The following is a 23,933-nucleotide window of genomic DNA, read 5'->3' as shown; positions in this document are numbered from 1 at the left end:
AGGATGGAGTTGATTTTGCATATTGATTGGGGGTCAGAAAAAATACTGTGGATCCATTTATGGAGCAGATCAGCCTTAATCTGGCAAACCTGAAGGCCAAAGCAGTGAAATTTGTCCTTTGGAGGACACCTGGTACAACCACAGCAAGAGTGGGCAGGTTAGCTCTGGTTTCTCTGCTCAGACACCACATAAACGTTAGAACTTGAATCAGTTTTTATTACGGGAGGAAGTCACTCAAGTCTGTTAAAAATTATAAATATATATAAAAATTAGACAACAGTGAGACTAGCAACAGGTGTCAGCTCAAGACATCAAAGAATATTGACAGTATTCAGCAGAAAGCAGCTATTTCCTGATCACAGTGTAAATCCATGCAAACTACCTGATTTGCTAAAAATAAGCTTGTGACTGAGCCATAACTTAGCAATCCATAACTATGGAGGACTGAAGAAAATGCTGCCTGAAGCTTGGATGTGTGTTCTGTCCCACCGTGGCAGGTAATGGCCGGCCCGCGACCGGCAGGAGGCCCTGGGTGCAGCCATGAAGCCAAACGAAAGCTGCTTTTGGCCCATGCGCTGCAACGAATGGTGGAACGGAGCAAATCCCAGGTGGAGTTGACCAAATGGCCGTTTCCCTTTCCGTTCTCCTTTTCCCTTAGCACGGGCATCCCGTGGCACCCGCTTTCTACAGGTATCGGGTAGAATTGAGGCAAAATGACTGCTGTGGGAAAGAGCCAAGCGATCAAGTCACCCTAAGTGCTGAAGGAGGTTTCTAGCACAGTCGGCACGATTTGGGTTTTTTCCAGCAACATCTTACAAAATTACAAAATTACCTGGCAGTGTTCAAGGGTTGTACTGATGAACTTCATTCTACATGCATCACCACAGTAGAGACCCGCAGCCGGTATTCTCTCCCATAGCCCTCACTAGTGAACCCTGGCACGGCATCTCTCCCTTGCTCGCTACCAAAGCCCTTCCAAGGAAACAGCAGTTTCTCTCCGAGGCAGGGCTTGCTGGGCTAGGCTAAAAACTTAGGCATAAGGCAGGCAGGACAGCGTCACTCGGAAGCAGAACAAAAAAAAAAAAAAAAAACTCCACTTTCTGCAGAAATAAAAAGGCAACTTGCTGGGACAGCAACTTTGGGGAGAGGTAGACAATGTGGAGTACGCTAGTAAGGCCTCGGTTACGGTGCCCCCCAGCTGCAGAGCCAACTCAACAAGGGGGGCGGGGCAAGCAGTTTGAGAACGCAGGGACCCCCTTCCTGCCATCGGTGCCTGCACGGCCACCACCCAGCAGGCCTGCCTAATGAAGGCTGTCGACCTCTGGCGAGGAAGGAGGGGTGTGCTGGCGAGACACGGGGCTCGACTGAACTGCCGCTGATTATTGATGAGAGAGAACTGCCCTTCTGCCGAGAGGAAGTCACTTCTCTACCTGAGAACTGTCTATTAGACACAACGCATCACTAGAGCAGAGACACTGGACGACCAGCCCCCTGAAGACAACGCCTCACGCTCTTTTGGCAAGGCTGTTTTCCTTGAAACTGGCACGAGCACGTCAGGAATCGGAGACGGAGGCAAGCTTTCTTGTTCTGCTCTCTCAGAATGTCACTCACGGTGCGTGACTAAAGCAAACTGCTAACAGTGGTCCTGTGTTTCCTCTGCTAGGTTTGTGTATTTCGCATCTGTCAAATGTAGCATGTGGAAACAGAAAACAGTACAAATTTACACTTCATGTAAACAAACAGGGCCGTTTTTCTAAAAATAAACTTCAATCTAACTTCAGTGGTAGCATATACCTTAAAGTTAACAACATAGGATGGCACTCCAGTCTAAAATAGGTTAGGGTAATATGCACATCTGAAATAAGATACTTTGGAAATGTACAGTTTAAGAGAGATGCTGACATACCACTCTAACACGATACAAGGTAAATTCAGTTCTGCGTAGAACCGTTATGTAAGTTAGCAACGGGCCAGAGTATGTCTAGTTCAGCTTAATGGCCAAAGGCAAGTATTTCAGACTTAAAAGAGAACATGTACACAGCAGATGTAGAGACAAACATCATCTGTGGAAATAATGTTGCTAAAGTTAAATTTTTATTCTCCCACCCACCCCCCTTTCCTCCAGTTTAAGGTAATTAAACAGCTGTAAGGCAGGAGGAGTTAGAAACCGATCACTGCATTGCCAATCTAGATTCCATCCAAAAAAACTTCATTTCAGGAAAAAAAAAATAAGCTACAGGTTTTCAATGACATTTCAATCCTCTTCCCTGTAGTGAGATTGTCACATTCCGTGTGAATGTTGGCTTGGGACCAAAATTTGTATATAAACATCTAGGTCTGGTCTTAAATCCAATCTCTATAGGTACAGCAAAAGCTGCCTAAAGCATCTGCAAACTGATAACGTTACCTGAAAGGATGAGGCTTGCTGCCCTTCTAGAGAGGGAAACTTGGGAATTGTCTCCCTTCCTTGCAAAAGTAAAAGTCACAGGTACTCCAATCAGAAGCCCATATATCCTATGGCATGTAGCATGTTGGTTTATACTAGGTCTTACAACGTTTGACACACCCCCCCCCCCGGTAACTCTGCAGACAGACATGTTTTCTCCAAACAGTGGCCCATCCACATCCTACATGAACAAGTAAGTGCCACTGGTGTCCAGAGGACTCACTGATGTATGCAGTTAGGATCCATGTCTTGAAACAATCTGCATCAGCACGATACAAATGACCAACCTGCAGTTCACTTGAGACGTGTGACCAAGCACACCTTCACGTGTCTCACGCTAGATGCTTCCTGGGAGGTAGGGGAGAAAGCAGGTCTCAAGCAAGTTTAATCCCACGGTGTAGAACATCAGCTTCCCTGCTCTCCCCCCCCAACCCCCAGTTACTAACTCCCCTGCAGAGTCTGACCAATTGATTAAAAATTGGAAAGATGAGACCATTAGAAGAGAATCTCCGTAGCGCAGGGTTGAACTGTGGAGCCCTCGGTGCTCTCTGAGCTTGGCGGTTGGCTGGCAGACGTTTCGTTGCCTGACTAGGTGACATCATCAGTGCGAGGGAGGGGGGGTCTGCTCTCTGCTTATATACCGCGGCTCGCCCTGCCAGTTTTGGTGGGGGTCTGGTTTCTTCCTTGGTAGTTCCTTGATTGGGACATTGTTTTCTGCCTGATCATTTGTCTGGTGCTGGTCCCTGCTTATCTGGCTGTTGGCCGCTGGAGGGGATGTGTTCTGCTCTTTTGGCTTCCTTCTTAGCTTTTCTGTTGTCTCTCTTGAATGGTGTGTGAATCTGGTTTATCACTCCGTGTCTACTGATGGCTGATTTGTCCGAGTGCCAAGCTTCCAGGAATCCCCTCGCGTTTCTGGACTTGGCTTGGCTTAGGATGCTCTCAGCTTCCCAGTTGACACTATGGCTGAGTCTGTCCGTGTGTTTGTGGGATGGAGTTGTTTTCATGGTGGCTTCTGACTGCCAGTTGGTGTTCCTGGATGTGCTCTGCCGGTCTTCTGCCCATCCGTCCTACACAGTGGCTGCGACAGTCCTTGCACTGCGTGTTGTAGATGACTCCTGTTTTTTCTTCTTGGGCTGCTGGGACTTTTGGTGCACTTAAGATAGTTTGGAGAACTCTGGTTGGTTTGTGTGCAATCCGTGATCCCGTGTAGTTGTAACAGGCTGTTGGCTTGTTTCTGAGATGTTTCTGAGATAAGGCAGTGTTGTCCTTTTCATAGCTTGTGTTGGTTGTGCTGTAGTGGGTTGAGGGGTCAGGCACTGTTTGATAAAGTGGCGTGGGTATCCATTTTGCTGGAAGATGCTGCATGGGTGGTCTGTTTCCTATTCTGATGTTCTGGGTTGCTGCAGTGCGTTAGTGCTCAGCTGAATAATGCTCATATGCAGCTCCTCTTGTGGGAGGTGGGGTTGTTGCTTGGGCAAGGGAGCACTCGGTTAGTGCGGGTTGTTTTTCAATCGATTTGTGTTTCTAATTTGCCGTTGTTTCCTCTGCCGATGGTGATCTCCAGGAAGGTCAGTGTGTTGTTGTCTTCCTCCCTTGTGAATTTTATTCCTTTGAAGGTGGTGGTGACTGCTTCATGTGTCGTCTCTAGTTGTTCCTTCTTTGTGACGATGAAGGTGTCGCCTACATGCCGGATCCACACTTCTGGTTGTGTGCGTGGGAGTGCCAGAGTTTCTGGGCACTGAAGTACAGTATCTGCTGTGCGTTCTGAGAGTGGCGATCCCGTGGGCGTTCCTCGGATCGTTGGCATGTTTGCCCACCAAACCGAAGCCAGGTAGTGAGGTGGAGGCCGAGGAGGCCCGTGATGCCGGGTGCTCCAATCTTGGCGTGTTTGGCCAGTCGAGTGCGTTGCGCGGTGCTGCGGTCGTGGATTCTTTCGCTAGTTCTGGATCTATGGACTTAAAGAGTGCTATGACATCAAATGAAACCATAATTTCATCTTCTGCTATTTTTAGGTCTTTGATTTTCTGGAGGCACTGTAGAGGGGACTTGATAGAATATTTGCTCCCCTCTGTGAGGTGTCCAAGCATTTTTGTAAGTTCTTTGGCTATGTTGTATGTTCTTGGCACACAGACACATCAGCCATCAATAGACAGAGATGAACCACATCTATACACCATTCAGAAAAGACAATTAAAAAAGCTAAGGAGGAAACAAAAAAGATGAAACACATCCTCTTCAGCAGCCTACATCCAGATAAGCAGGGATTAACACCAAACTATCAAGCAGAAAACAATACCCCAGTCAAGGAACTAGCATGGAGACAAGCAATCAAACAGACAAACCATCAGGTGGAAAACAATACCCTAATCAAGGAACTACCAAGGAGGAAACTACACCCCCACCAACACTGGCAGGGCGAGCTATTGGATGTAAACAGGGAGCAAGCCCCACCCTCACCAGCACTGATGGCATTACCTAGTTGGGTCATGAAGCATCTGCAAGCCGCCACCAAGCTCAAGCTCAAGGACTCCACCGACCAGACCGTGGCGAGCCTAGTCCTGATGAGATCTTGCCTTCTCTTGCTTCAGCACAGTCAATGGGTTCCTGAAACCCTCCCCTTTGTAATGTTAGCCAAGGAAACTCAGCTGAAGCCTGTTAGGGGCAAAGCCCACGAGTCCAGGGAAATGATGTGCAGCGAGGCTGTGAAATGCCAAGATCTCTGTCTGCAGCGCGCCCTGCACACCACCCAAAATCAACTCCTGGTGGTCTACAGGCAGGCCTTCGGCGGAAGCCCCACGAGGCAGGCAGGGAGCTGCTCCTTCACCACAGCGGGGTACGCCAACCAATACTCCTGCGTTACTCTTCCTCCCACCTGCAGTGCACAACCCTCCCCGCGGTGCTCCATCCCCACAGCAGGCCGCCCACCCAAAGCCCCCGAAGGGCTGCGTGTGCAGGGGTCTTTAGGACGCCACCAACTGCAGGCCTCGCAGGCGCGGGTGGCAGGTGGCGCTTCTGGGCCGCAGGGTTCCTCGCTCATGCTTTGAGCAGACGTGCTCGGGTCCGGCGTTGCCCTTCGCTATAAAATTGCACAGCTGCCCTTCTCCTTCTCCCGCTCTTTTTCCTTCTCCCGCGGCTCTTTTCTTTTCCGTTCACTGCCCCCAGCTTGTCGTCCCACCGGGGAAGGGGCAGCATCCTGGGCTTGCTATTCAAGGGGGAAATATGGAAGGAAGGAAAAAAAAGACTGCTTGCTTGCGCACTTATGCTGGGAGCATCTTAAGGCTAAGATCCTGGCCGTACGGCACCACTATCGGCACTACTATCTGCTCCGGCAGGCAGTGCTGAGCACTTGGCCCAGAATGACGGGGTGCACGGGCAAGGCCAGAGTTCTCGTAGCTGGAGGGGAAGCGAGGGCTGCAGACATGCCAGGTCCCACAGACAGTGCAGTGGAGGTCCCAGGCAGCTTGTGGATGGAAGGCCTTTTAGTGTCGGTATTCGAGATCGGAAAGTAACACTTTCTCTCATGATGTTTCATCATGAAGGAAAATGTCTTTTCAGTGAGGCATGAGAGTAATTACCAATACGGCACAAGAACATGCCAAAACCAGGACAGTGAGTGAGTCTGGAGAAAGCTAGATGGACCCCCTTTCTAAGACGTCCACTGGCAGTATCATAAAGCAGCTTCCTCAGACCCTGACGAGCATCCCAGGGAATCCCAGGCATCACTTCCTGCCCTTAAGTGCCCAGACAGACGGAGACAGGCCAGGAACTGAACTTGGGATCATCTGCATGGAAAGTGGCCCGGTCCTTCCTCAACAGGACTGAGACCTACAGAAGTCAACGTGCCCAGGACTGAAGCAGGAGCCCAGCGCCTTTACCTGGACTTGAGTTGTTATGGCAGCAGCGGCGGCGGCCTGTTCTTGCTCCTGATAGTACTGTGAGGCCCGTCGATCTTCTTCTTCCTGAAGTTTCTTGGCCAGCTCAAGGTCACTGATTCCTTCTGGGAGCTGTTCCCAATTGATGTCTTGGCTCTGCTGTTCTTGTTGCAAAGATAAGGCCATCAGGTAGTCCTAAGATGCAAAGCCAGCAGTGAAAGTTCTATTCAGTAAGGTCCAACCAAACAGATCACCACCACCACCACCACCACCACCACAGAAGTCACCTTCCATTCAGATTCAAGCACAATTGGTAGGTGAACACTACAAGGCCTAGCCCCAGTTGCAAACCCCAAATGCTAGGCAACAGAGGAGTTTTTCTAACGTGGATGAGGAAGAAGAAATCCCAGGAGCTTTCACCCCATCCCACCACTCCAAATCACATCTCAAGTCAATAGGTGGACAGGAGGCATCTCATGATACATTTCCTGCAAGACCTGAAGATCTCCAAAAGAGGATGGTGTTCCTATTAGAGAAACACACTACAAGGAACTCCAGGTTAAGGTGATCCAAATGTTACTTTGTGGAAACATGGAGTTCTGCCCAGTTTATTCTGTGGATAAAGATGTCAGACAGGTTGGTCCAAGAAAGTGTGTGGCAAGGAGAGAGGAATCTGCCCCCTCAAAAATCAAAAAGTCAAAGTAATTGACGCTTCCCACAGATACCTGGTCAATCTGATCTTGCTGCCCATGGTATACAGTTTCTGGATCAGATGGAGGTCGCAGGTGGAATTCAGAATCACAGAAGTTCCCATCCCCATCCACGTTGTGTAAACTTTCCCAAACAACTTTATCTTCTGTAAGGAAACCTTGGTCTGTCACCAGAAGGTAAAGCTGGCCCTAAATGAAAGGGAAAGTTCCACTGCTAATGTACGGATGGCCATGGTTTGCACTGAGATAAGCGACACTGTCCCGCATTTTAGTTCTAGAAACCATTCTTATTTCTCTTCCCTTCCTTGACAAAACTGCTCCACTATTTTACTTCACATGGTCAGCCATCATGCAGGCTGTAGCAAGCAGTAACACAATGGCTGGATGTGCGCAGCACACTCAACTTCATTACTGAATCAAAGTGTTTCCTGGGTTTGCCCAATGCGTGAAATCATAAACTACTTGCACAAGTTGGCAGGTTGCATGAATGAGCTAAGTCAACCCACCTCTCCTACTCTGCCATGCAGGCACTCTTCCCTCCTCCCGGAAAAAGGCTGAGCCCCCAGAGTCCCCACCCACCCTGGTCTGACAGCAGCAGCTTTCCCTCCCCGGAAAGAGAGCAAACAAAAGGCGCTGAAATCTGGTGGGGTGTGTGTGGAACAGTTGCAGGGGAGGATAAGCACCTCCTCAGCCCGCCCCCCAAACCAAGCCCTGCTATTGGAGCAACTGATTCTGCACACGCACCACTACAGGAAACACTGCTTGCTTCCTGCTTTGTGGTCGTGTGTGGCTCAGTGAGAAGCACCCTCAGAAAAACAAACTATCTGGAAACATAACCAGGAAATCTGTCAGGAGGGAGGCTTTGGGCGTAGGACCTGCTCCTCGTACTCTGCTACAACATTTTCAGCATTGCTTTGTTCCCCTCTTGCTCTCCGATCCAGCCAGCCCTGCAGAGGAGATACGCTCCTTCACCTCCCCAGAATGTGGGGTGGGGCATCGCTGCTCTCCCCTCCAAGCAGGCAGAAAAAAGCCGTGCCCTTTGGATGGTCCCATCTTCAGGCAGCAAAGTCTCCCTGGGGTTTTGTGGGAGTGGGACGGCCATTGTTTTTGCTTTGTTTTTCTGGTGCCAGAGGTGGGCAGAGTGCAATGGCTGAGGGAGCTGTGGAGGCTGGAAAAACCACAGGTGGGGGAGACTGGAAGGATGTGGGAGAAGCGGGGAAGGGGACGAGGGAGGGGGCAGCTGGGAAAGCAGTGGAAAGTGGGGAGGGAAGGGTGGAGTTTACGAGGGCAAAGAGCAAGGGGGCAGTGGGGAGGGGGCAGGCCAGGAGGTGTCGCGGGAAGCATGCAACCCCCACCGGCCACACGCATCCAGAGGCTGTGCCTTCCGCACCCTTGCCACAGGCTCTGGCCTCGGCAGCCCCTTGGGCTGCCAGGCAGGCACAGCTGGCCCTGCAGATCAGAAGCAGCCATGGCTACTTTCTGGACCGAGCAGAAGCATTCGCGGCAGCCCACGTGCTCAAGGTCAGTCATGTCCTCAGCCAGAAGAGCAGCGCCGTTCGTGGCCAGATACCTTATGCTTGGTCATGGTGCTGAAGTGGTTGTTTCTGAAGAACACGCACAGCTCTCCTTCTTGAACGGTGGCCGTCAACTCACACAGGCCGTGGTACGTCAGCTGAGTGGCCGTGCTGCTGAGGAACCGCTCTGCTACGGAACCTGCAAAGAGAGACGGCAGCCTTTGGACAGGCGTGGGCTCACCCCCAAATTCTGGCCACCTGCACCCAAGGAAGCCTTTCCAGTTCAGCCTCCTAGACTAGCCAGATGTTCAGTTCTGCTCACAAATCTGTTCCAAAGTATGCCTGAATGCGAGGAACGAGGGATAGCTGGAATAGGCTAGGAGGGAAAACACAGTAAGCGGAAACCGACTGAGGGGAATCACACGGCAGTAACAGAAGTGGACCTGCTACGCTGATACTTGGATCAGTGCTAGGCCCATCAACGCAAGCATGTTGGCCAAAGCATGCCAACACCCTCCACGGAGAACTGATGGACACCCAAAAATCAAGCTGCCACATAACAGCAGATCGTAATGTCTATTGTTCAAGCTTTAGTGGAGAAAAACTGGATCAGCAACAGGAAAAGGCCTTCATGCCTGGCTGGTGGGGGTGAGGGTGGGGGTGTCTCTCGGGGGAATCCCTCCTTCCCATCAGGGCGCGCGAGAGCGAGAGCCTTTGAGCGGGGTCTGGCAGGCATCTGTCTCCCGCTCTGGCGAGGGAAACGTCCCTCCCTGTTTCTGAGTCGCAGCAGCTGAAGGGGAGCCCTTCTTCAAAGGAAAAGTGCCAAGAGACGCTAATTGCTCGGGAACAAAAGCAGCACAGAAAAAAGCCTGATCTTTTCTGGTCTTCCTGCCTGGGTGAGCCATGGAGGATGGCCAACAATTATGCCGGATCAGAGGGACGTTTGCTCTGATCCAGCGGGGCTTCTTGCGCTCAAGAGCACCGCACCCACCTTCCTCCCTCAGCTCACTGTTGTCTGACTGCTTGCAGCAGATGACCTTCTCCACCAGCTGGTTGTAGCTGCAGTTGCCGACTGCTTTCACAAGGTCTCCAATCTGCAGCAAAAGAAAAGGACGGCTGTTGGTAAAGCCCACACCGCACACTGGCTTCCCACCTCGCCTTGGGTGATCTGCAAGGGCAAAACAAGTACGCTCAGTGGCCCCAATCACCCAGACGTGTGGCTTCCTCCTCAAGTGTATCTCGTGAGATTTGTTCCTGTGTGGTTTTGGCCACTTAATCTTGAAATCCACATTTAATTTTGGTGCCCCAAGTCGCCTCTGCAGCGGGAGGTGCCCGCAAGCCCCAGACTGCCATTTGCAGAGTGGGCCTCAAGCTCGCTGGGTGGTGAGGTACCTGCCCACATCGAAGAAAGGACCGAGAGCCCCTCGTAATCGGTGCAGTTGGCCGTGGCCTCACTGAGCCGCCCATCAGCTGAGCTCCCCTTCCGCTTTCCATGCACTCTGCGCTCCCATGGGAGTGCCTGGCTAGCAGCACTACGGAGCGTCTTTTCTGCAGGGGCTGCTGAACGCCAGGGCTTGAAAAGGCACTACACGGCCATGTTCTTCCAGACATCAGGCGTCAAACGCCAGAGAATCTGTGTCTTTTCTTGCTATTTCAGAGGTATTTAGCTAAGCTTGTCCCACATGATTCTTAGAGACCTTTAAGAGCTGAGTTGCTTTAATTGCTTTTAAAGGCCTTGCTAAATTGAAATGCCTCTTATTGGTGCTTTGGATATTAAATACCAAAATGGCACTTTCTAGCCATAATACTGATCACACACAGCCTCTCATTCAAACAGAGCCATGCTTGCTTACCTGAGGATCTACCAACCACCCGTGATATAACGGAATATCAAGGAGATCAAACACTATGCATTCGGGTGTGTATTCAAATACTCGTACCCCAGTGAACTTCACATTCACATCAAGACCCGTCTGAAGCTTATGCAGGATTGCCATTGCATCACTCACATTCTGTTAAGAGCAAGACAAAAAATTCATGTAGAAATTGGAGTGAGCTTATTGCATAAAGAGACCACATGGTCTTGTCTGCCCTGTACTACACATGCCTCATGCTGTATCTGCTTTCATGTTAAAGAGAGCTACCTGATCTGCCCTGCAAAATTCTGGATGATCAATAGTTGGCAGCAAAGAGTTGGAATATTCTGTATCTCTTTTCTGCCATCTATTGAGCAGGTGCATTTTGCAGTCCAGATCTGATAGTCCTATTGGGGAGCAAGATTAATGCACTGAAATATAGACTGCTTCACCAAAGCCATCATTCCCTTCAGATCATGAGGAGGCTATAAAAGTGCAACTCTGTCCCTGTACATTGGACGCACAGGAGAAGGCTTTCACTACTTGGAATGTGACTGGGCCCCTTATGTCAATGAAAAATCAAGCATTTGGATTCAGCACGAGGAAACGCCGTTTATTTTCAAGTTAAGCTTTTTACCTGTTCATAGTTTAAACGCTGGATTTCAGAGATTTCTTTTGGTTTTGAATCAAGGATATAGTCTCCTGCAAGAAAACCAAAAGTTCTCATTTGAAAACCATAACTCTACAATCCAAACAGATTCAATCTTGCTACAGATTGTCCTCCAATTACAAGAGGGATCCTATAGATGCTGTAACAATTTGAGTTTTCGGGACAATAAAATTCTGAGCCAGTGCTCAAAATTAGGCAACTGATGCTCACCAGCATAAAGAAGCTGCTTCTTTTGGTATGCTTTGAAACATTAGATGGGTCCCTTAGCCAAAGCCTAACATGGGCACTTAATTACGCTTTAGATAGAAAAAGCTAACACGTGAAGAATGAAAAGATACAGCATTCACTCATGCCCTTGTTATCTCCCATATAGACTATTGCAATGCGCTCTACATGGGGCTACCCTTGAAGAGTATCCGGAAGCGTCAGCTGGTCCAAAATGCAGCCGCGCGGGCAATTCTTGGTGCCCCTAGAAGGGTGCACGTAACATTTTTGCTGCGCGAGCTGCACTGGGTGCCAGTCTGCTTCCGGGTCCAATTCAAGGTGTTGGTTATCACCTTTAAAGCCCTACATGGCATGGGGCCAGGCTACCTGAGGGATCGCCTCTTCCCCATTACGTCAACCCGTCCCACCCAATCATGCAGAGAGGGCATGCTGTGGACCCCGTTGGTAAGAGAATTCTGTCTGGCAGGGTCCAGGAGGCGTGCCTTCTCTGCAGTAGTGCCCGCCCTCTGGAACATCTTGCCCCCGGAGGTGAGGCTAGCCCCATCGCTCCTAGCCTTCTGGAGGAACGTGAAGACCCGGCTCTGCCACCGGGCTTGGGGTGGGGAGAAGAGTCATACTTGGGGTTAGCTAGTGCCTTGAAGTGCCCCTCCTATGCAAGGACTGAATGAGATCGCAGCCATCTGGACTTTACTTATATTTAGTAGCTACGTGAAATTGTTTTATACTGCACTTTTATATTGGAATTTTATTATATATTTATTGTTTTTTGATTATTTTGTGGTAAACCGCCCAGAGTCCCTCCGGTGGGAGGAGATGGGTGGTGACAAATGTGATAGATAGATAGATAAATTTGCACTTCATCCATGTTGAGATGCCACAGAGCGGCTTTGGTACTCCTTGGGATACCCAGTAATCAGAGCTGTCATTCAAAGAACATTTTAGGGCACCACCTCCCAATGTAAATTCAAGAGGAAAGATGCTGAAGAGAAAGCATTTGGGGAGATGTGGATAGAAGGATGGATTTCAACTGGTTGTTTGCCCCTTTTTCAGTTATGTAATGTTAATTTGTAAAATCAGAAAAAAGTCTCTGTACTCGGGAAAGTGTTTGATAGTGCCAACAACATCAACAGATTCCTGGGAGATCTCCCTTGACTAACATCAATATGCTCTGATTTGGGGGACACCCCCACCCCCACCAAAAAAAGGGGGGAGGGCACAGCACACCACTACATCCTGTAAACCCTCGTAATGCTGGCTGGATTCACACATCCCACTGCTTGGTTTAGGCTTAGTGCATAGCTAACAAAGTTAGTTTTATAACCAAAGCGTGATAAAATAATATCTGTTAAAGGTCTTCCATTTGTGACATAAGGGCCCAATAGCTTTCGGTCAACTTTTGGCTTATTTATTCTATCCTACAGATTCAGTTGCCCATCTCGCCGCCAACCTGACTTGCTTGACCTTCAAACACTCCCTGGAGTCCTGGGTGCTCCCCGAGCTCGGTGGCTGGCATGCAGATGTTTCATCACCCGACTAGGCAGCGCCATCAGTGCGAGGGAGGGTGGGGTCTGCTCCTCACTTCTATCCAGTGGCTTTAAACACCCAGTGGTTTTCAGCAAGTTTTTAAGCAGCTATTCTTCTTCTCCTGAGCTGTGACGGACTCCTGCAGACCCTGCCGGCGTGCGGTCATCCCTACCCTCTTGCCCGTCCCCCGCCGGCCACGCCGCCCCCCCCCCGTCATCAGAGGTCGTGCCGCGGGTCCGAGGATCCGGAGGAGCCCGTACAGGGGCTACGTGCTGGCGCTGTGCGGTTTTCTTTAGGGAGCGCAGGATTTCTCAAGCTGGGCACCCGGGAGATGGGCGGACTCCAAATCCCAGAATTCCCCAGCCAGTCTTGCGGGCTGGGGAATTCTGGGAGTTGGGAGTCCGCCCAGCGGCAGCGGACAGAGCCCCGTCCCCGGACCCACCTAGGTACTCCATCAGCTGCTCCGCGGTGATGATCTCCATCATGGGCGGCAGCTTCACCTTCCAGGCCAGCAGCAGCACGTTCATGACGGCTAGCAGCGGGCACGGCCCGTTCTCGTTCTGCGTGACCACCGGCGCGCTCGATTCCCGCCAGCGCACCCACTTCAGGTGGTACACGGCCTGCCGCGGGGCGCGCTCCCGGCCCGGCGCGGGCGACGAGGGTTGCTCCTGCTCCGCGGGGCGCTCGGGCGGAGCCTCCATGCCGCCGCGCCTGGGCCTCTACCGGCTCCCGCCCCGCCGCCGCGCCGCCATGACAGACGGAGGCCCCGCCCCGCGGGCCGGGAGGGCGGGGCGCGCACGCGCAGTCGCAGCCGGAGCACGTGCTGGACCCGCGCCGGCTCCGCTCGCCCGCGGTGGGCAGCCCTCCGCTGTGAGATCCGCCGGCGGCGGGAAGGGGCGTCGGCGGGGCGCTTTCTCTGCCCGGACTCCCACCCAAAGTCCGCCGCGGGTCTTACCCCGCTGCCCTTGCGATGGTGGTGATGATGGTGATAATAATAATAGGTTGGGTTTATATGCCGCCCGACTCCCAGCGACTCTGGGCGGTTTACAATGGCTCCAAAGGGGTAAGAGCCAAAACCAATACAAAACACAGCCCAAGACAGAAGAACAAGGACGGCGAAGAAAACAAACCCGGAGGGGGAGAGAAAGGAAGGAAGGGGCGCCAGCCATACCTCCCCCCAGTTCATTTACGGGGCTTACAGGCTGACCCTGAGCAGCCTACCGCTCCCCAACTAGGTAATTTGGCGTAAAAGCAAACCAGTGTTTTAAATCGAATCCCGTTTAGAAACAAAGCCTTTGCTGCAATTGCATGGCTAAATCCAGGAATCACCTTCAGTACGATAAAAGGCAATGGGCATCACCCAGAGGAGGGATAGTCCTAAGCACCCGGCCGGCAGATGGGTGAAGTAGCCAGGCTTTGCTCCAGATAGCCCAGATCCACCACAGTCCTTGAACTTTGCCATGTGGAAGTGGGTTGTGTTCTGAAAGCTCCCCTTGGAGCAGCAGGGCGGCCCTGCTGAAGGTGACAGAGCCTTTTCAGCTCTGGAAGGACAAGGTGAAGCATACAGCAGCTGCCTGCTCTCTTCCACTCAGGTGGCATGGTGGAACAGGCCAGTGGGAAGCCCAAACACTGTGCCTCTGGAGCTGCTCTGACATTGTGGTTCAAATAGCTAAAATACTCTTAGGGGACACACCTGCATACGTCAGCATGGCCTACATGGGTGAAAAAGCTGCCTGCCTCTCTCTTTTTCCCCTGAACTGTCCAGGGCTTTTGTGACAGCTGTGTGCTGAGGAAACAGCCATTTCCAGAGAGTATAGATGAAGCAGGCTTTGGTTGCACTGCTCAGATTGACCAGAAGCTGCAGTGGATCTCATCTGTCTATCTGGGAAGGACAGCCTTCTCTGATGCACGTACAGGCTTAATATACAAGAGTCCTTCCTTGGCTCTGTCGGGGTGCAGCCCGGGCAGAAATCCCATCTTGTGAAAGTTTCTGTTTACCCAGAGGAGGGGAAGGAAGAGAAGCCCCCCCTTCCCTCCCTCCCTCCCTCCCTCAATGCAATCCTGTGGCATCCAGGGATGGTTGCCAGCTTCCTTGGGAGGTCATTCCGATTCCATACAGGAGCGGAGGAAAATCTTGAGCACTAATAAGAGAAATATGGCATTTTTTGTGTGGATTATTTATTTATTTATTTGATTTATAATCTGCTGCACTCTTGGCAGCTTCTAAACATCCATCAAAAAGATAATATCATAAACCACAGAAATAAAAACAGCAATAAACTCAAATGCAGAAACACAGATGAATAAATAAAATACAGGGCAGTTCTTAAACAGGGAGCATCCCCTCCTGAATGACTCGCTTTTCAAGCTCTTCCTGAAGGTCAGCAAGAACAGATTATTCCAGAGCATCCTTGGCCCGCTCTCCCCTCCTGGTAGTAAAGAACACGAAGGGTTACCTAAGAGATAGTGCAAACAAGGCAGTAAAAATCAGAGATGGTTCACTTGGATGGTTTTAAAGGGACCACGGAGGTTCTGCCACTTTGTTTCTCCATATCCACTCGGCCATTCACAAAAGCTGGTTGAGTGGCAAACGAAGAAGCGCCTTGAGACCGGATCAGGCCTCAGCCCCGCCAGTCCAGCCGTGCTCTTTAGCGCACCGATGTCACAGATGCAGGAAAGAGAAACTGTATTAGCAGCCACCGGTGGCCCGATCCTGCGTGAATTGTCCACGGTCTCCTCTCAGAACCAGACAGATTGGCTGATTCGTCCCCCGCCTTGACCCACCGCGGGTTGCAATAAATGAATCCCCGGTATTTTGTATTCATTAAAATGCAGCCCGTCCAGCACCCTAAGGCCTATAAAACCCACGTGGAAAATCTCGCGCGCACCTTGGAGAGAAAGCGGAACTTGCGTATAATAAACTCCAAATTTACCACTCCAGAAAGTAACCTCTGTCTAAAAATTGTCTTGTGGCTCCACGAAGCCAAGCCAGAAAGGCAGCGGGCGGTCCGCGCTCCCGTGCCTGAGCAACCCCAACGGGACCAACCGCGGCTGGGGCGTCCCGGCAGCCCGGCAGCCCCGGCGGCCGCAGAGCAGGACGCGGCGGCCTTCCCCTTCAAGGCCAGCCCCGCCTCTTCCGCTCAAGGAGACTGTTGCGCAGGCGCAGCCCGATGGCGCAATACCCCCTCCCGTCCGCCCTTGCCTTCCTTTCCCTTCCCTTCCCTGAGACCAAGTGACGACAGGAGGGTGCGTGAGAGAAAAAGAAAGCGCGTCTTCAGGAAACCAGAGGGGGCGTGGCCAGGGAATTCTCCCGGGGATGGGCGGGCTCTGGCGAAGCCGCGCCCCTTCCCCTCTCGGGCGCCGTCTGTGACTGGCTGCGCCGCGCTGGCGGGCGGTCTAGCGGGCGCGCGCGCCGAGGGAGGGAGGGGAGCTGCTGGCCGCGGGGGCGCGCGCGGCGTGCGCGGACTGGCCGGCCCAGCGGCCGACCGGCGTGTGAGGCGCGCGCGCGCGCGCCCGTCCGCCTGAGGGAGGGAGCTTGTTCTGAGGTACTTTTGGTGGGAACCGGAGCCGAGGCCGCAGGCGGGCGGCGGCGGGAGGAAGAGGAAGCGACTGCCGCGCGGTCTCCCGCCCTTCCCTCCCCGGCCGGGCGGATGCTTTGTGGGTAGGCGTCGGCGGAGGGGCGGCCGCCTGGCTGTGGCTGGCGGCGGCGGAGCCGGGCCGGGCGAAGATGGTGCTGCTGAGGGTCCTCGTCCTGCTCTGCTCCTGGGCGGCCGGAGCCGGAGGTAAGCCTCGCCGCGGCCCCTGCTCCTCCCGCGCGCCCGCCGCCTCCCTTCCGGGGCCCCGGCCGGGCCGGGCCGGGCCGGGCCGGGCGAGAGCTGCCATTGTTCGCGCGGCCGCGGAGGCTCCGCGCGGCCCCCCGACTCGCGGGCGCCGCCTTGGCCGCGGCTTCCGGGCGGGCGGCCCGCGGGCCTGGAAAGTTTCTCCGGCCGCGGGCGGAGGGCCCGGGCGGCGCGGCGGCGGCGGGCGGGTGGCGGGCTCCGGGTGCCCCGCTCTGCGCCGCCTGCCCCCGGCCTGAACTTGGGTGCACTTCGCCCCCGCGTCTCAGTGGGCGCTCCGTGGCGGAGGCGGCTGCGCCGGGCGGGGACGGACCCGCTTGTGAGGCTCCCGCTGCTTGGGGCCGGGCGCTCCTGATCCCGGGGGCCGGCTGCTGTTGGGGGTCCTCCAGGAAGGTCAGATCCGCGGGGGAGGCTGTGCTTACTCTCCACACACACCCCCTCCCCGAGAAATGCGTACCATCGTACGACTGGCACGCGTGCCCTGTGGCAGATCTTCCCCGTCTGATGAAGGGGGCGCAGCCTTGAAACGTGTGTTTTTCCTCCTGCGCGGCCCGCGGCTGTGAGAAGGGCCCCAAGGTGTGGTTGCGATAGTGCGAGCTCGGGGGTGATGTAATAGAGCTGGCTGGCTGGCCGATACCAGGAAGTCGCGCAGGATGTGCCTTGGGGAGAGGCGATAAGGCGGCGGGGAGGGCTCCTGAGAAGTTGGGCGCCTTGTTCCTCCTGCTGTTTAAGAGCCCCGAGTCGGGCGGAGCTCCCGCGGTGTCCCATGTTAGAGCCATACGCCTGAGCCAAAAAGGAGAAGGAAAGAAAGTCCTTCGTTTCTATGAGGTGTGAAAGAGGTTTTCTTACCTAACTGGTTTAGCGGGGCCTTAGGTACAATACCGGCATTTGGAAAGTTCCTGTGCAAAGTTTAAAAGTTCCTGTGGTAGTTTAACAGTTCAGCGGTAAGTTATCTATTGTTTCAGCAAGCTGGGAGAGACGGTATCTGAGGGGGACATCCTTGCAGGATGCTTTTCTGAAGGCCCCAAGGGTAACAGGGTGAAGAGAGGGAATCAAAACCTTCTCCCCAGCTGTCTGCCACACATCCCACAAGGGGAATGTAAAACTGTGGCCAGGAAACTTAAGGAACAGAAAGTGGACATCCTGCCTGATAGTGGGCAGCAAAAACAAAATCACACTAATAAGGCCTCTGATGTGTTTGGTAGGCCAGTTTAGGGCTGTTTTGTTAACGCAAAAGGAAATCTGTATGCACTCAAACTCTGCATGGGTTGCTCTGAAATACATTGCAAATCCACAAAATGTATCATTAGGTCTTGAACGCTTAGTTTAGATGAAGCCTAGCAGTGCTATTATATTCAGCTACTCAATAATTGTATCTTTCGGTCATCGAATTGTGCTCAAAATGGCTAAGCAGTACAAAATACTGTACTAATGAAGTAATGAGTTGATATAGTATATTTCCAAATAGAAAATATCAATAATATTATCAAGCTATATTAAAACATTTCAAAATACTAAATTAAAAATATGGCCTGATGCTCTTCCTGAAAGAGTGGGAATACAATCCAAGGGCAAGTGTTCCAGTTTGGGAGTGAACTAGAGAAGAAACTTCTTACATGCCTGTTAATCAGGGGACACTTTATGGATAAATTTTACTAAGGCCAGCTATCTCTGAAACCAATGAAGTTGACATTCTGTGTATTATCTGTTCCTTGCCACCATCATTACATGGAAGATAAAGAACAGGGATGGGCTGAGGAGTTTCCTTAGAACAGTTTCAATCAAAGCGCATAGAACAGTTTTAGAACAGTTTTCTTAAATTCTGAATTATATTTCTATATCAGTGTACATCAGAAAACATTACACTTAGCCCTAGTCCAGAACCTCTGTCTTGTCTGGTTTTTAATTCAGCTTGTTCACCTTCCTCCGTTGCATCTGATCAACAGCACTATTCTGAAAATTTCATTCTTTCCCTTGTAGAACTTCAGTATTCATTGCATGTAATTGTTTGAGAATTTGCAGTCTTCAGTTTATTCTGAAAATAAACTTTCCATATCTCAGCACATATTTAGAAGTTGTTTCCTCAGGGCCAAGCTATTCTTGAAAATGTATGACCTGTGTTCTTAAGGTTGTTGATAAAGTTAATAGCACAGTAATTTCAGTTTCACCTTCCGCAATAAAACCCAGTGTTTCAAAAAAAAATGGAAAATCTACGGTTGCAATTATGTAAATGTGTTTGGCATTTCTTCAGCAGTTCCAATTGTCAATGTACTTCTAAAATTGGACTAAATACTGGATTCATATAGTACTTAAAACAGCCAACCAACCAACCAGAACTGAGTCAGAGCTTACCACAGGAAAGGAAAAAAGCAAATTCTGGAATTTTTCCTGGTTTTGAGTTGATTAAGGAACAGTTCAGTAAGGAGACTTAAGATTTTTTAGATACCATTTTACGCTAAGCATGATTTCTGTCAAATATCATAGTTCAGACAGTCATGAGAAGCTTAATTCAAGTGACCTGAAGGTATCTTTGGCATTTTCCCTCCCTTTCCTTTTGTGCAAGAAAGAACAAAGCCTTTGGTTTTCACTTTTGAACTAAACATTATTGCATATTACATTACATCCAAACACTGCCAAATGTTGTAGGCAGAAATAAACCGTTAATTAAAGGCCTGCAGACTAGGACAGTTCCTGGTTCAGATCTTACTTCTGCCATGGAAGTTTGTTAGTTCATTTCAGATCATCTTCAAAAACATGACCTATGAAGTATAGAGATCTCTGTTGGAATGTACTTACCCCTAAAATAGTGTTCACTTTCTCCACAAAAGAATGCAAGTATATTTATTTGCTTTGTGACTAGAAAATCAGTCAGTTTTAAAGATAAATCTTCTTGGGAGGATTTGTTTAGCTTTCAACCATGAAATCAGTTAAATAATTATGTATTTCAACAGCTTGCATATTATTTCAACACCAGACATTTCCAAGAATTTCTGCACATTAGGAAAGTATTTTCTTAGTTTTAACTTCTAGGACTAACGGGGTGGCAGTCTTGGATCTTGTTTACTTGCTGGTGGAAGGATGAGGTTAGAAAGATAAATTTTTGCCAGCACTGGATCCGCTGTTGCTGGTGGGAAGAATCTGGGAGTATTTGTGTGTTTGGAAAAATTGTTTTAAATACTCTGTGTTCCAAATAATCTGATTTGCTCTATTACACTGTTTATGTTTAAAGAACCAACAATTATTATTTGCCTTGTGTTTGGGAAGCTCTATTTTGAGCCCTTGGAAATTTCAAACTCTATAGGATTTGTTTATTTTTCCTCTTACTAGATACAGTTTAGTAAGTTAAAACTAAGTAGTGACATTTATACTGTTTCTTTACCTCTGTTGTTTCAAAAATTAAATACACTTTCCTTTTAGGAACTTGTTCTAAAGTTCTCCAAAATTGTATTTGGAATACTAAATAACCAAATATTCCACCGCAATCCAAAGTACAGGAAAGATTGTCAGTGTGTGGTGCATTGTATCATGAGTTCGAAATGTCTCTTCCCAGCCACACTTGTGGAGTCCTGTAGATAAAGTATCAGCTCCTTTGGAAAGTCAGAGAAATAATTGATGCCTCAAGGTTGATCTTAAGAACCATGTCACTATCTCAGATTCCAGCTCAGTTGAACGATCTTTGTCAAATCATGGTTTCCTGGTCTTAGGCAGAAACACTTGCCTGTGTTAGTTGAGGGTGATAAAGAAATGGTTGAAAAAACATTGCTGAATGTTTAGACTGAAAATTACATAAATACAAGTGCCAGAATAATATATCTTCTGGTAACAATTTCCCAAGTTGCCACAACCTAATGTTTCTTTTGATGTGGTGAAAGTCTCCAGTTTGTAGTTAACTTCTGCAACAAGGGATGGGAAACCTTGGAGCCAGCATGTATATGGAATAATTGTAGGACTTAGTGCATTTTTATACAAACAAGCAAAAATTAGGAAACTCTTCCACCACTAGAGTAAAGATGTGTGCGTTGGTGTTGCTGGTAAAATCTTATTTTTTAAACCTTTTCCTATCGAATCATAGTAATTTGCATGAATACTGGCAGATTTGGGTAACTGCATTTTCAACTGATGTCAAACTGATATCTAAAATAAATAAATAAAATAAATCCCACTTTAGCTTTTATAATTACAGAGGTATCCTTGGAAAAGAAAGGGAAATATTCCCATATTTGGTATGAATGGCCAAGTTGGGAATTCTGTTTTCCAGTTAAATAAGTTCCCAAAGTAAGCTTTGTCATAATGCACTGAGATTTGCCAAGTATAGTACATTTCTATGAGTCAGGTGTTAAGAGGAAATAAAAGCAAGCACCAGTTCCTGTATACAGTGATCAAAGAGGCATGATGTTTTTTGTGAATTTAACCCTAATCTTCCCTGTAAAACAGCAAAGTAGTGATACTGAATTCCACTAAATCAACCTGATATACAAGAGTCATTGCATCTTGCTGCTATTATGGCTGATTGTTTGAATACTTAATTAAAAATGGGTGAAACAGTTTTGCAAATGCTTAAACTTTGGATTCAATAGAGAAATGTAATAGAGTCTTGTAAACCAATGCCTACTTACCAATTGTAATTGTGTGTGTGTGTGTGTGTGTGTTAGTGGAATTGGTTGGTACATTGATCAAGTGACAATATATGCTATGTTTAGTTTCTATTTAAAAAATAGTTACAAAAATATCCAAAGTACAATTGCACTCTCAAATTTATAAATAAAAAGAACCCCAAATTAAAAAGATAACTATTACAGTCAATGTAATAAACATAAATGACTGTTCTCAAATAAATAGCATATAAATTCCAACCTTCAGTGTAGAAGCAAAAAAACATTTTCTGGTGAAAAAACCCAAGAAATTAATATTTTTATATTAATTATATTAATCAAATAAATTATAATCCAATTACTCTAGAAGAGCTTTCTATAAACTTGTTATTTTTCTGTCAGTTTTATGAAGATAACTCTTTTTGTTTACTAGATTAATGTATTTGCATTCAACAAACTGCTGTTTAGCCAGAGAAATGTGGAACAGTTTGGCAGCTTTGTCTGTCAGGAGATACAAAAGAAGTCTTTCTTTCTCCCTTGGAAAAAGAGATTTACTAATGCTTGGCAGTGTTGCACGCAACTGTCATTTTGTGTGAGGAAGAGCCTGATGATAGCTGTTTACAAACTCCCTGCCAGTACATTTGTGCTTTTTGATAGGAAGAAGCGTGTGCTTCCATTTGGGGAAAAGCAAAACACCTTGCCCTCAGATGGACAGTTGTGTATGTGTCTGGGCAACCTGGAAAAAGACTTTAGAATGGAACGTGTGCACTGGAATTTGAATATGCTTTCAGGTTTCATTTTGTCCACCTGTTTCATAATTCCTATTTTCTGCAAGCTCTTGTGTTTCTTTTTTCTGTCATAGCTTTAACTGTATTGGCTCCATTTCCTTGTTCTGCCATCACGCATATTTATGAGTAGATGTCTTTTATGCTTTTCAAATAATGTAATTGCTTTTCCTTTTTCTATTAATGAATCGTAATTCATTTTTGTTAGCAAAAAATTTAATGTAGACTGTGCTTTGATTAGTGTATCTATCTACTCTTCTGTTTGCAGGTCAGTATGGAAACCCTCTAAATAAATTCATAAGACATTATGAAGGACTGTCATACGACGTGGATTCATTACACCAAAAACACCAGCGTGCCAAAAGAGCAGTATCTCATGAAGACCAATTTTTGCGCTTAGATTTTCATGCTCATGGAAGGTAAAAGCGTATCAATTAATTTCCTCCATCACCATTAACTTTAGTTGAGTATAACTGAACAGTAATCATAACATCCACATTCTGTCAAAATGTAAAGTTTGGATACCTTGTCCTAAACTCTGATAGGGAGCAACATTCCAATCTGAATCTTTTTTGTTGGCTGTGAAGGAGGTATGTTAGTAATATATGTAGCACTGGGGAATCACTGAATGTTCCAGTCTGCAGTTTAAGACAAACTATATCTCTGCACACACAAATCTGTTTTGGGGTATTCAAGGTACAGGTATGAAACAACTGTGTATTGGCATATATTCAGAGAAAAGAAAATAAATTGTTCCCGTCAGCTGAAGTTTTCCAGACTTTAATAGTGACTGTATTCAAATATGGTATGTTCTTGGGTTTATATCTGCATAAGGGGGCCAGGGTCAAATAGCTGCAGTGAATCTACCATGCTTCCCTTTTCTCCCTGCTGAAACTAGGTAAGAGGTTAGTGCAAATATTTATAATTTTTGCAAAATTAAGAAGAGCAGTCGGTTTTTAAAATGTACATCAAAAACAAGTATCAGGAGGGGAATATAATTTGGTGTACATACTGTGACGTTATCCGCACAGAGCAGCCCGTGGTAAGCCTGGCACACGGGTAATGTGAGCCAGCACCGCTATTTGTCTCAGGACTATTCACTTCTGGAAGAAACGTGGCAAACGTAGATCAGCTAATCCAAAATGATCTTTATTTTTGCTCTGCAGGTTACTAATTCAGATTATCCGCATAAGCGTTTCAGTAGTTTTATTTTAAGCAGTTCATAGTCAGAGACGAGCTGAGCTAGAATAGTGGTACATCCAGCAATCCAGAAGTTGCACCAGCCCAAGGTTAAGCTTCCATAATTATGGCGTGGTTTGATGTTTTGCCAATATTACATTATTAATAATCTTTTAACTCCTGACTTGACTTTTTTTTAGGTATCTTTGTGCTTAAATATACCTTGTTAGGAAAGAAAAGAAAGTGAATAGTAAGATGTGAGGGGGCTGAAGGAATCTTCTTAACGTGGAGGCAAAACAGTTTAAAACCCAGGGAGCTTGTAAAACAAAATGCTTGTAGCTAAAATAAATTAGGTAAAATAACCTGAGGTTTTCAGTTTCTTTTTATTCAACTCAGAAATGAACATTGGCTGTTTTGGAGACTTCAAAACCATTGTAGGAGAGCTTTTAACCTAATAGTTTGTTCTGGTGGCCAATTCTCTTTCTCTGGTTTTAGTTTAATGTCTTTTAGTCAGAGTTACCAAGAGAAGTAGGTGCTGCTGTGCAATAAAATGCGTCTGCAAAGGAGTTTAACCCTGTATGTAGTTTTCTCTGAAAGATTAAAACGGAAATGGTCAATACTTGAACTGACTAATACTCTGATTAGTATTAGTATCAATAGTATTTCTGATTTGTCCAAGGTATAGAGTTGGTTAGTGGAAAACCTGTTTTAGAAAATACACATA

General features: G+C 48.4%; 2 protein-coding genes across 5 annotated transcripts in view; one reads left to right on the top strand and one right to left on the bottom strand.

Annotated features, from left to right (window-relative positions):
• Nucleotides 1–195: 195 nt before the first annotated feature.
• Nucleotides 196–13,571, bottom strand: MINDY2 (MINDY lysine 48 deubiquitinase 2). 2 transcript variants are annotated; one of them, XM_063314017.1, is made up of 8 exons: nt 13,260–13,571; nt 11,036–11,100; nt 10,396–10,554; nt 9,534–9,636; nt 8,599–8,741; nt 7,044–7,217; nt 6,322–6,513; nt 196–5,648 (listed from the first exon to the last, which is right to left on the bottom strand). In XM_063314017.1, exons 1-8 carry the CDS (start codon nt 13,516–13,518, stop codon nt 5,523–5,525), a joined length of 1,221 nt encoding a protein of 406 aa, XP_063170087.1. In that variant the 5' UTR covers nt 13,519–13,571; the 3' UTR covers nt 196–5,522. The 2 variants fall into 2 exon arrangements, with proteins under 2 accessions (XP_063170087.1, XP_063170088.1); XM_063314018.1 differs by lacking the exon at nt 7,044–7,217.
• Nucleotides 13,572–16,346: 2,775 nt separating this feature from the next.
• Nucleotides 16,347–23,933, top strand: part of ADAM10 (ADAM metallopeptidase domain 10) — a 30,632-nt gene continuing 23,045 nt past the window's right edge. Inside the window, exons 1-2 of one of the 3 annotated variants that reach the window (XM_063314405.1) lie at nt 16,347–16,362; nt 22,299–22,449. Coding sequence is in view for 2 of the 3 variants with exons in the window: in XM_063314404.1 (XP_063170474.1) it covers nt 16,545–16,599; nt 22,299–22,449 (206 nt within the window). In the remaining variant the exon portion in view is untranslated. The other 2 variants (XM_063314404.1, XM_063314403.1) reach the window with 2 other exon arrangements.

Source organism: Candoia aspera, chromosome 13 (assembly GCF_035149785.1).
Source record: "Candoia aspera isolate rCanAsp1 chromosome 13, rCanAsp1.hap2, whole genome shotgun sequence".
NCBI lineage: Eukaryota > Metazoa > Chordata > Lepidosauria > Squamata > Boidae > Candoia > Candoia aspera.
Note: the sequence above shows the minus strand (reverse complement) of the source record. Positions and strands in the feature narration are given on the sequence as shown.